Below are 12,227 nucleotides of genomic sequence, written 5' to 3'. Positions count from 1 at the left end.
TCTTTTCAGGTAGGGCCCCAGATATTGTGGAGAAAAGACCATCTATCCTCACCACGCTGATGCAAATTCCTGACAAAGTCTGGGAGCATAATGAAACGGTTGTGTAGGCCAATAAGTCTTGGTGTGGTTTGTCACTACAACAACTGACATGGGGGACTGTGTGGACTAATGGACTCCAACACATAGATAGAAATATGGAGATAAATGTGTTTATAAATGTATGTATGCATGGATGTACATCTATGTATGTACCTGTGTGTGTATCCCGGGTCCTGACCACACAGAGGGCCTGCCTGGGAGCAGTGACACTCCAAGAGCAATGAGCATACAAAGCACTCAGATCTTGGCTTCTATGTATCACTGCCACTAAAGGAAACAAACCATTGTCCACTAGAAGGATCCAGTTTGAGATCATGAACTGGATCCCTCTCTGGTAAAGGATGTTATATGGACATCTATAAACCTTGAATGGGGTCCAAGCATTGAAACATTGTCTGTTAATTTTCTGACTGTGCTGTATTGTGTTTATGCAGGAGAACATCCTAGTTTGTAGGTATATGCCCCATGCTGCAGAGGATGCACAGAAGCCAGATAACCTCATGAGTGACCAACAAATTGAACCTAGAGGCTTCACACCTTGAGGACCTTAATCCCGAATCTAAATTCATTATGTGGATAGAAGATGTACATTTGTATGAAATCTTTACAGTTTAAATATTCTTGTGAAGTTATTTTTAAGACACTTGAACCTGGTGAATTAGTTAGGTGACACCTGAACTCAAATGTAGTAGAAGCACCAGACATTTCAAATGTTTGCACCAAAATTTCAGCAGATGGGGCCACTGCCCCTTGGAAGTTCCTTCAATTCAAGAAGCAAGGATGGCAAGCTGGCCAGGCCCTGAGGGGGGATGTGAAGACAGGTGGTTACCCGGGAGCAGGCCTCTTCTGGGGGAGGCGGCTGGGCGGCTGGGGCGGCAGGGGTGGGGGCGGGGCTTTGCTCAGTGAGATCCCAGGCTGGGCAGGCTTGCTCTGCTGGTTCAAGGCTTCTATCACACTGGGCGTTTTTGCTACTGGAGGGGGCGGTGTGGGAGCCAAGGGATCTGCAGAAAGAGAAAAGGAGAGGAATAGAGAGGGTCAGGCTTCATCACATCCCCAGCCTTCTCACCAGAGGCTCTTCTGGTAAGGGCTTCCTTTTCTTTTAAAATGGTGATTTCATTAGGGAAAAAAACCCTCCTTTCATGGCAGATTATTAGAAAACCGCATTGGCAGGGAGTCCTTCTAAGACTCAAGTTAGCATTAAAATGTTTCTATGAGCCTGTGAGTATCTGCCTCTGTGGGGAAGCCACTCCGAGACCCGGAGAGACAGAAGTAGGAGGCTGAGTCTGGGCCTGGGATCTTGCCCCAGTCCCACCCCTGGCAAGCAGGCCTTCCTGGGCTAATTCTCTCACTGCCTTAGCTGGCCCATGTGCCCTGCCCATTCCACCAGGCTTCCAGCAGGTCAATCTGAGAAAGAACTAACCCCGTAAAGGCTCCACAGTCTATGAGAGGCCACAAGGCGAAGAGGTTATTTATTCAGACTTGGAGGCCGAGAAGTGATGTGCTTGCCCCCAAAGTTAGAGAGTTGGTAAGACAGGGAGCTGGGCCTGGAGTCCTTGGGCTCCTTTCTCTGTGGCCCCCTCTCCAGAAAACATTAGTGCTACTCCCAAATATCCAGTGTCCTCACCCGCCATCCTTGCTGAGGAAGCAATCGTGCTGAGGATAAGACGGGGACACCCAAGGAGCCTTCCAGTGCCACCAGCTCTCGCACACATGGCACTTACTGCAGCTGGGGCTGGGCCTCTTCTCAGGTTAAAAACCTCAGGGAGCAACCTGGGTACACCCCAGTGCTCCTAAAGCCAGCCCCGAGATGCTGGAGGTCCTCCCTCCTCTAGCCTGCAGCTTGGCACCCCACGGGTCCAGCAAAGGCATTCCTCTTCCCCGGCCCCTCCCCTAGGCCCCAGGCCTTTCACCCACATGTTGACACGGAAGAAACACGTATTAGATCATATCCACATGACTGTGCCCAAATATTGGGAACCATAGAATGGCCAGAGGAAATGATGCCCTGGGCTCGTGCATGAAAGGAAGCAATGTTGCTCAAGTGCTCGGGAAGACAGAGGAGAGTATGTGAGCCCCCTGGGGCAGGGTGCGGGACAGACAGGAGCTGCAGCTGGGGAGGGTGGCTGAGGGGGGCTGGGGGGACACACAGTGCTGGGCTCCTGGCAGCGTCTGCCTGTGGGCAGGCGGCTTCGCAGCTCTCCCCGCGTGGCTGCCGAGAGCACCCCCCAGCCATCCAGATCCAAGAGCCCACTGGCAAGAAAGGAAAAAGGAGAAAACGTACTGGTAGATGTCACGCGGAGAGGGGGCAGCGGTGGATGGACAGCTGGCGGATCTGACGAAGATCGCTGCCTGCTTGCACCGTCCACACTTACAGAGTTTGTCTTCCACAGGGCGGTAGCGGAGGAGGCTGTCTGAACTGCACACGCACGCACATGCACACGTACGCACATGCACGCATGCACACGCACATGAATGCACGCACAAGCACAGAACAAAAACAGAAACAGAACACTGCATTATTGATCCTCTCTCTCAGAAAATGGTAAATATGACCCTTCTAGAACAGCATTAAGACCACAAAGAGAATCCTGATTTTTCTTTTTTTTAATTCTTGTCTCTGATAAGATAAAGATACCACACCAATTACCAGCTGGTTTTCACAATCTCACTGTTTTTCTTTCTCAGATATAATATTGTTTGAAAAGGTTAACGAATAACCACAGGGACAGGTCCTGAGCACTGCACTCAGGCTGTAGCAGGTCTGTTTGTCTCTACCCGTTCATCAAGTCCTCCCATGGGTGTGTGAGGGTCACTGCCTGGCACAGGGGAGCACCTGTCCTCAGAGCACAAGGAGACAAGGTGCGGATTGGAGACTCCCCACCTCCTGCAAACATTCCTGACTAAAAGTCAGCACATGTGACACCACGGAGGCTCAGTTGACGCACCAGGGAGGCAGCACTGCCTAGGTCACTGTCCCTCCTCTGCCCCCACAAAGCTCCGTGCATGGCGGGGCCAGGCCCAGGGAGGAGAGCAAGCACACCAGCATGGGGCATCGCTGATGCAGACGACATCTGCCCTGGTGCCAACTCCCCTCCTGTTTGCCTTGTGGGGATGCCCTGCATGGGGATGCCCTGCTGGGCCAAGTGTGGACTAGACCCCGAATGAGGAGGCCCTCTGGGGACTACAGGGATGAAGGACAATCTATACCATCAAAGGATGGCATGAAACTAACCACATGGATAGTTAAAAAAAAAAAAGAAAAAAAATCCCAAACCTTCTTATTCTAAGACTTTAGGAAAAAAAAAATTCTATTCCTTTCACATGACCAACAGAGCAAAACAAAATCTTTCCTCCCATGACACACAAGTCAGTAAAAGCCAAATCATTTTAGTTCTAGGCTTCCAAAATTAGTAGACGCACACAGGATATAGGAAGAGGCTGGGGAGACAAGAGGCCCCACCAGAACCAGACTGTGGCTGCTGCCCTCGGCTGCCCTGGGCCACTCCCTGCCAGTGCAAGGAGGTGACAGGGAGAAGGGCAGCCGTGGGACCTGGCCTGCAGCTTCCCTCCTGCTCAGGAGTCACCCCATCAGGCCAGGTGTGGCCCTGCCTGGGGCGGGGGCATGCAGGGGCTGTGGGCCCCATGGGGGAGGTGAGGAGACTGTTTCTGGGGCCCGCCTGGGCAGCACCCACTCGCCTCTTGGGAATTTACTCCTGGGGGTGTGACCTGAACAACAGACCTATCAGCCTTCTATGGGCCTCCCTGAGCAATCTCCCTAGTGCTGGGGGCAGGGCCACCGCCCTCGCCCACATCCCCTCCCAGAGAGCAGCTACTGCACCACGGCAATCTGGGACTTATTTCTGGACCACCAGCAGCCCACTGCAGCCACAGTGCCTAGACACCACACCCCACAAGGCTCTGTCCCTCCTTCTCACGGGAAGCCCCCGGGAGGCTGTGCCGGCCACGTGCTGGACCTGCCTTCAAGGAACAGACTGGCTAGCTGGCCTTCAGTCCTGGGAAAGTCATTTAACTTTTGGGGCCTCAGTTTCCATTTTCATAAAAATAAAAACCAGCATCTGTTGAGTCAAACTCATTCCGTTGTGACAGAGCAACTAAGGTAAGCTTAGCAAGCTCTGGCCCTAAAGGCCCTGGTTGGATGTAGGGATTATTTTGTATCTTTACAATGAGGTTGAGTATTGTTTACCAAATTAGCATCTTTTTACCCTTCATTTCATTGGAATCACAGAGATAAAAAAAAAAAAAACCATAGGCATCACAAGCTGGCTGAATGCAGGCTGGGTGAAAGGAAATAGCAAAGAATAAAGGCAGAGGGAGGGGCAGTGGCAGAAGCAGAGAGAAAAGGAAGGTCTGCAGGAAAATGTCTCACAGGACCAGTGTCATGAGCTGAGCCACCCACCTCAGACCTGCCCTGGTGGCATCCCTGCACTCCCTGAGTGACACAGATGCCACACCTCTGCCCAGAATAAGGATCAAGCCAGATGTTCCACTACCATTCAGCATCCTAAGAATGATGAGCTCCTTTAGGATGCCAACAGCATAACTATAAGACCAAAAAAGCCCCAAATGTCATCTAGCAGGGGGCAAAGCAACTATAAGCTTTCCAAAGCAAAAACCAAACCATACTGTTCATGCACTGGCAGGAGCTACAGCAGTTCAGTACCTTTGGCAACATTCCGTGGGGGCAGCGGGGGGGCGATGGCGGTGCTGGGGGCCGCAGGCTGGGTGGGTGGCGGGCTGCCACTGAGGATCGCTCCGTACGTCTCGTTCTGCAAGATGCTGGGCACAAAGCTCCTCTGCTTGTCCTTGGCCAGGCTGGCGGCATCTCTGGCCAAAGATGCGGCATTAGACTGCAGCTGGTTGGAGCCCAGCTGGTAGAAGCTGACGGGCCGGTCTTCTCGCCGACTGGGGCTGGGCTGCGGAGGGATGGCAGGCAGAGGTATGTGGCATGCACACACACACTGACCTCTTGGTCTCAGCGCCAGTCTACTGGTGACCACCTCACATTCACTGCGGCTACTTGGGCACGGTGCCTTTTTTGGCTCTCAACTGTTACATGAGAACCACAAGATTTCAAAGTTAATCTCAGCATGTCTCTTATTGGAGATACACATGACCCCCAAAACCATGATTTATAATTTACAATTCTCTATTCTGTGAAGGATTTACAGCATTGGCCATTTCATCTTTACTAGCCAGAGTGATTTTAACCTAGATCTGTGTTTTCACTGGATTTCCCATTAGTAACAAGCTCTCAATTGAACACCCAGCTACAATCAATCTCCAACATCTAGGCGGCAAATTCAGGGGACTGATGTTTTTCTTCCCTTATGAACCAAATTCTCGAGATTCCCCTAACTCAAGAGTCAGCAAACCATGGCTTGTGGGCCGCCATCTTTTTTTATAAAGTTTTATTAGAATACCATCATACCCAATCATTTACATATCATCTATGGCTGCTTTTAGGCCACCCTGGCACATCTGAGTTGTTGGAGTAGAGATGGTGATTTCTTAGGCCAAGAGGCCTGAAATATTTATTATTTGGCCCTTTTGGTTTGCTGACCCTTGCTCCCCTGAAGGTCATGTGCATGAAATCAGGACTCGGGTAAATCAGACCTAATTCATTTCAAATATCAGCTTCATTATAAGAGCTATGATCCTGAGCAAATATCTTAACCTTGCTGACCCTATTTCTCATCTGTCCAATGGGTAGAACTTTGCTTCTCTAGCACAGTGATTGGCAGATACAGTACTGGCTGTCACACCCCATGTCCCCTCACAGGACCACCCACCCAGTCAAGGCTCTGGCCAACCCAATGGCTCAAACTCAGATCAGGTATGCAGAACTTGATGGCTAGTTCTCTTTGCGCTTATTTTAGATTCAACAAAGCCCATGACTATATGAATGATACCCACCTCTGGTGGAAACAGGGAGTGGATGAGGGTTAGCACTTGCTGTCACACTTTTACTTGGACTGTGTGACCTGCTAGGTCATGCTACACTGATGTGTATACCTGCCTTGGGGTCAATGCTTACAATACATTTTTAGGGTAAGTATAACATGAGTCATGAGTCAGCTCTTCTCACTTGGACACCGTTTTATAGCTAACTCAAGAAGCTATAGCTGGAGAAGTTTCTTTTTTTTTTATTTATTTATTCATGATAGTCACACAGAGAGAGAGAGAGAGGCAGAGGCACAGGCAGAGAGAGAAGGAGATGCAGGCTCCATGCACCGGGAGCCCGACGTGGGATTCGATCCCGGGTCTCCAGGATTGTGCCCTGGGCCAAAGGAAGGCGCCAAACCGCTGCGCCACCCAGGGATCCCGAGAAGTTTCTTAGTCTAAGAAATTTTAAGTATGGATGTTGACTGCTCCACAAACAAGGAGAGTCAAGGAGGTACCGGAAATGCCACACACGTATATAATGAAACATCCTCAATGTGCATCAGGACACTCAAGTCCTACCGTAAAAACAAAACTTTACATGGCAGTCCCCACTGGTTTCATAGCAGCCAGGGGTGTGGGCTCTGGAGTCAATCTGCTAGAGTCTGACTAAGCTCTAAGACCTGCGTGAAGGTGGTCACCAAGACCAGAAGCAAGTGCCCTCAGTCTGGGCCTCAAGCTGGCCTCAGTCAACCTCTCTCGAAACTTCCCTGGGACATTTTCTTATCTGATAAAGGAAAAAGGTGGACCCAGAGCTCTAATGGTCATTTAATGATTCTAATTAAGGTTTTGAAGATCAACTAGGTGAACATGAACTATGATGCTGGGGACCCTCCAGCTCTTTATCACATCCACTGTGCGAGGGCTTCCCCTATATCTTTCTCTCAGATCAAAAGGTAGGCAGCTGACAATGATGATACAAGGGACATTCCTTTAAATCAACACGTGTAGGATCTGGGAGACCAGTGACAGTTGGGGGAAGGGCAAAGCCAAACACCTACTGAGATGGATGGAAGCAGAGTTAATTCTACTTCTTGAACAGAACAACTCTGTGCCCTGATTCTAATCCAGGATCCACACGGCTCTGAGCAAAGCTCATCTCAATACTCCTGGCACCCCGAGGAATGGCACTGACCTGCAATTTCTCGTCCACATCGTCATCGCTCTCATCCAGGTCTTCGTGGAGTAGTCGCCACTCGTACTCGACATGGACATGAGAGTTGAACCTCCCAGATAAGGCCTGCGTCAGCTGAGGGAACGAAGGGCTGTCAGTGATGCTGCCTGTGTGAGGTGGGCTACCGCGGGCGGTGGGGAGGGGCAGAGGCAGAGACCCTCCAGGGTGAGGCCCGCCCACAGAAATCCCTCTCCCAACTTCAGAGGACAATGCACAAGTCCACTAAATGCTGACCCAACCGTGCCTGGCCAGCATGATAGATCAAGCCCCACAGAAAAAGGATGTGAATTTTCGCAACTCTTTCAAGGAAGGTAGATACCAGCCTCCGTTTTATTTATTTTTTAAATTTATTTTTCTTTTTAAAGATTTTTATTTATTTATTCATGACAGAGCAAGAGAGAGAGGCAGAGACACAGGCAGAGGGAGAAGCAGGTTCCATGCAGGGAGCCCCATGCAGGACTCAATCCCGGGACTCCAGGATCACACCCTGGACCGAAGGCAGGCGCTAAACCACTGAGCCACCCAGGGATCCACCCAGCTCCATTTTAGATACACAGGAGAGAAGGGAATTAATGAGATTCCGTGGGTGTCTTAGTGAGTTAGCCCTTAATTTCCTCCACAGCCAGAGAGGAGCTGGGTGACCTTGGGCAAATGACTGAACTCTTCTGTGCCTGTTTCCTCATTGGTAAAACAGAAGAAACCATGTCATAAGGTGCCTCTCAAGTACCAGGAATAGAACCTCTTACTCTTCTCACCTTGGGTGGCATTTACTGTCTGTTCTGTTTATTGAGCACTTACTGATTTTCACAGAGTGCAATGCTGGCTCTCACAACAACCATATAAACTGGCAAAGCTGACTCCATCTTAACAACTAAGGAGACAGCTGAGAGCCGGCACTGGCCTGACTTTCCCATGTCATGGTGGGGGAGCCCTACACTGCCTGACCCTGTGGGCTCTGTCCACTGGCCGTACTGCCTCTTCTTCTAGAACAGGACAGGGAAAGGTGGTGCAGAACAATCCACAGGATTTGGGACTGGGAACAGAATAAGACACCAGCTTTGGATGCTGCTACAGGAGGAAGAGCTAGCGGCTTACAGACTCCAGAAAAGAGCCAAAGCTGTGGTGGCCTCCACCTGCCCCAAATAATGCCACAGCTACCATCCACCTGTCTAACCAGCAAGTACTGATGTGTGTTCAGGTGTCACTACGAAGGGGTGGTCATGTCCTCTCCAAAGACTCCCAGGACGCTTTCTCCTGGTTGTCCCTCTAAGGTCCGTATGTGGGAAGACCCTCTGCACAGAGGACAGGCCCCCCCCCCCCCCCGGTCCAGGAAGGGTGCCTTGACTCCATCTATGCTAGACAGAGACTCACCAGCTCCTCGCAGTGCTCATGCCTGAGGCGTTTGGCGATGTCCAGTGGTGTCTCTCCGGACTCATTAGCTAAAAGGCCGGGCAACAAAAGGAGGCATTATTGCAAAAACAAGCAAAGGTCTGGTTGGTGAGGCAATTAAAAGAAGATATAGTGAAGCAGCAGTAAGTGAAACAGCATAGGGGCTGAACTGGTCTTACAATTGCACAGAACTGCAGCAGTGTATGGCCGGTAAGACTTCAAAAGACAGGGTGAGCTAACCACGGATACAGATATTAACTCCTGTCAGCCTGTAAATCTGAAAATGTGTGTTTTCTTCTAAATAAGCCTCCATCAATAAGGTTTGGTTATTAATTAAAAAAAAAAAAAGCAAGAATCTTGGCTCAAGCAGCTGTGTGCCTTCTCTTCTCTGTTTCCTGTTCACGGTTCTTCACAAACCTTCCTCATGATGTGATCACAGCTGCCTGCCCTCCGGCTGGCTGCCAGCACATCAGGGTCCCCTGGCAGAGGGAGGGATGAAGGCCCAGCAGATCAGGGTCTCTCGTGGAGAAGACTTGGTGCCAGGATGGGCGGTGAACAGTGAGTCCCCACTGCCCCATAAACCTTCTACCCAGAGTCAGGAAGGAGTTAAACCTGGTCCTGGGTGGTGGAGATTCTGAACAAGAGGGCAAGATGTCCCAAATCTTGTTCAAATTCACCTCGGCACGAGTGACATCTGCAGGGTCTGCGCTCTGCCTCTTGTAACCTCTAGGATGCCTGCCAATGATGGAAAGTCTATGCAGCAGATGGAGGGAGACCACAGCAGCCTTACAGAGGATGCAGGGGAGGCCCCCGCCTTTGGAGGGCAGGACTGAGCTCTCCTGAGCCCAACACCTGGACCAGGAGCCAGGGGGGTGCCCACTCACCCGTCTCGATGGACGCCTTCCCCCGCAGGAGGAGCTTGAGGCACTCGGCGTTGTCCGTCAGGCAGCAGTAGTGCAGGGCGGTGCTGCCCTTCCCTGTCTGTTTATCCAGGTTCCCACTGGCCAAGAAGAGGGGCAGGGCAAGAGAAGGAACAGTGAGTCATGGGCCAGCAGAGCAGCACTGCCCAGCGGGGGCCTGGGCACGTGAGCAGGAGGCATCCGGCCATTGAGTCACCAAGGGGCACTCCTCCCAGTCCCCCTCCTCTGTGGTAGGACACGGTGCCAGCCCTTCCATGTGGATGAGGCAGCCTTGGTGTGAGGCCACCAGGGCACTAGCAACAGTGGTGGACAAGGCCAGGAGGAGGCACCCATGTGGCTGCCAAGCGGGGGGCAGAGGGGGTGTGCATCTTGCCTCCCCCGGGCCTGCGCCGGATCACGGCATCCCTCCCGCTTCCCCAGCAGTGCCCAGCTGCAGGGTCTGTCAGGGCCTCGGGACACCTGTGTGACTCGTCATCCTGTTCCCCAAAAGGACAGGGAGAGGTTTTTCTTATTATATCATTGGCACTCTTGCCAAGGAAGGGGAAGAGCCACCTCTCCCCAAGTCCAGAATGTGAAAACACCTCTGAGGCTGTTGGCCCTGCGTCCCGCTGAGAACAGCCAGAGGGGAAGCTGTGAGATTTCAGAAGTCATCTGATGTAAAACAAGACCAGGTTACCCCAAAAGACACTGGGCTCCTCAGACAAAGCCACTCAACCTGCTGCTAGAGGGAGCCCTGAGACGTGGCTGAGCAGGAGGGGCACTGGGGCCTTGTGGCTGCTGGAAGGACAGATGGAGGACAGCCACCAGGTGACACCTACTGCTCTCATCAGGACAGAACCTGTTACACTTCTGGGGTGAAAAGGAGCCTCATCTTCTGATCTCGGCCCTCTTCCTGCTGCCCTGCTTCCAATGCTGGAAGAAAAGGAAGCAGGATTTCCCTTCTCACACAAGAGTTTACGCGGAGGGAGGATGGCGTCACCGGGCTGTGTCGTCCACTGTTCACTGAGCCACTGTGATGCGCTGGGTGGGCGTTCAGCCTCCCACAGTGGGCGGCTTCCACGGAGTCCAGCAAACTGCCAACCTGCCTCAAGCTCCCCTACCGCCGGCCATTTCATCCTCCAGAAACAGCAGGGAAAAGCAGAAATGCAAAATATGACCTTGCTTTTGCACTGTGGACATTTCCACTCTGTCTGGAGCACTCTCGGTGGCTTCTGAGAAGCAGCCCCCCTCCACACACCCCAAACCACCATCAGGGAGTCCACATACACTGTGATGGATCTTTGTGTTTGGCCTGCTGCTGCCAGGCAGGTAATGCACTGAAGGAGGTGGGTAGAATGTGCCCAACAACAGGGCTAAGGAGCCAGGGTAAGCGGCGAGCACACACTCCTTAAAGGCAACTTCTAATTAAAAAATAGAAACAGCTTCTTGAACCAAACCAAATGCCCACAACCCAGTGTTGCAGTTTACAATCTCAGCATAGGCAGGTGGCTCATGTGTGGATTTGTGCGTCCCCTTCTCCTCTCCCCACTGCTCAGGGCACCCTGCCCGGCTCTTGTGAGACACTCGATGGACAAACACGGGGATGGCTCTGTCCACACGGGGTGGTCGTGGGGGCCAGACAGTCTGCCCTCCAGGGCCCAGAATTCAGCAGATGTTTCGTCCAGATATCCCCTGAGTCCCAGATACTAGAAGATTTCTTGCAGAAACCAAGAAGGGTCTCTGTCCTCACACTCTCAGGCTTTTTGGGGGCTCCCACCCGTGGCAGCTCTCTTCCTGCCCCCCAGTTCATGCTCAGGCCTGGGAAAATCCCAGCATGTTGGCCACGTAATGAGGCAGGAACCTGATCCTTCCTTGGAAATACCAAGAAACAGGGATCCCTGGGTGGCGCAGCGGTTTGGCGCCTGCCTTTGGCCCAGGGCGCGATCCTGGAGACCTGGGATCGAATCTCACGTCAGGCTCCCAGTGCATGGAGCCTGCTTCTCCCTCTGCCTGTGTCTCTGCCCCCTCCCCCTCTCTGTATGACTATCATTCATAAATAAATAAATAAATAAATAAATAAATAAATAAATAAATAAATAAATAGAAATACCAAGAAACAAAATCAAATGCCTCCCCTAATTTTAGAACACCCACCTGTTCTGGACTAAAAAGTCAACGATGTGGAGAGAAGTTCGGTCCACCGATCTGACCGCCAGATGGAGGGCAGTTTCATCTGGCTCCTGAAGACGAAACAGAAACATTCCAGAATTCCAAGGGGAGCATTCAGTTTTGTGTCCAGTGTGAGTGAAATCACGTCTGTCTCTTCCAAAGCCTTTTATTCTTTCTCTCAAACCCTTAATCTCTCAGACACTTGGCCCCTTTAATGTCCATGGCAAACTCTGCCCTGGGGAACCTGCTATGTCCAGACTGGTCCTCCTTCTGCCACAGGAAGTAATGAGAAATTCAGGGGTTTCATCTCAGAGTCCCCTCAATCTCCGTGTCCTACCCCTGAACCAATAGCACAGGTGTCACCTCTCTATTCAAAGAAACCAGGAAGATTCCCCAGGCCTCCTATACCCAGTCTCTTCTGCCTGTGTTCACGATTCTCACTCTACACTTACAGAGAGGGCTCAGGGGACTCCTGACCCCACTGCCTTTCCTGAAAGTGAGCTCTGGCAGGTGGGGGAGGATAGACCTGATGAGGG

General features: G+C 51.6%; 1 protein-coding gene across 6 annotated transcripts in view; it reads right to left on the bottom strand.

The window, feature by feature from the left end:
• The window catches only part of ASAP2 (ArfGAP with SH3 domain, ankyrin repeat and PH domain 2), a 173,025-nt gene that overhangs the window by 9,092 nt on the left and 151,706 nt on the right, over window positions 1-12,227 (bottom strand). For 4 of the 6 annotated variants that reach the window (XM_055326998.1, XM_055326999.1, XM_055327002.1 and 1 more), the window contains 7 exons: window positions 11,677-11,762; window positions 9,508-9,623; window positions 8,606-8,673; window positions 7,196-7,309; window positions 4,781-5,033; window positions 2,381-2,515; window positions 929-1,100 (listed from right to left, as the gene is read on the bottom strand). In XM_055326998.1, the coding sequence (XP_055182973.1) occupies window positions 929-1,100; window positions 2,381-2,515; window positions 4,781-5,033; window positions 7,196-7,309; window positions 8,606-8,673; window positions 9,508-9,623; window positions 11,677-11,762 (944 nt within the window). The remainder of the gene's footprint in view (window positions 1-928; window positions 1,101-2,380; window positions 2,516-4,780; window positions 5,034-7,195; window positions 7,310-8,605; window positions 8,674-9,507; window positions 9,624-11,676; window positions 11,763-12,227) is intronic. The other 2 variants (XM_055327001.1, XM_055327000.1) reach the window with 1 other exon arrangement.

The sequence above is a fragment of the Nyctereutes procyonoides genome, unplaced genomic scaffold, assembly GCF_905146905.1.
Source record: "Nyctereutes procyonoides isolate TBG_1078 unplaced genomic scaffold, NYPRO_anot_genome, whole genome shotgun sequence".
NCBI classification, from domain to species: Eukaryota; Metazoa; Chordata; class Mammalia; order Carnivora; family Canidae; genus Nyctereutes; species Nyctereutes procyonoides.
This window is presented reverse-complemented; position numbering and strand designations above follow the sequence as displayed.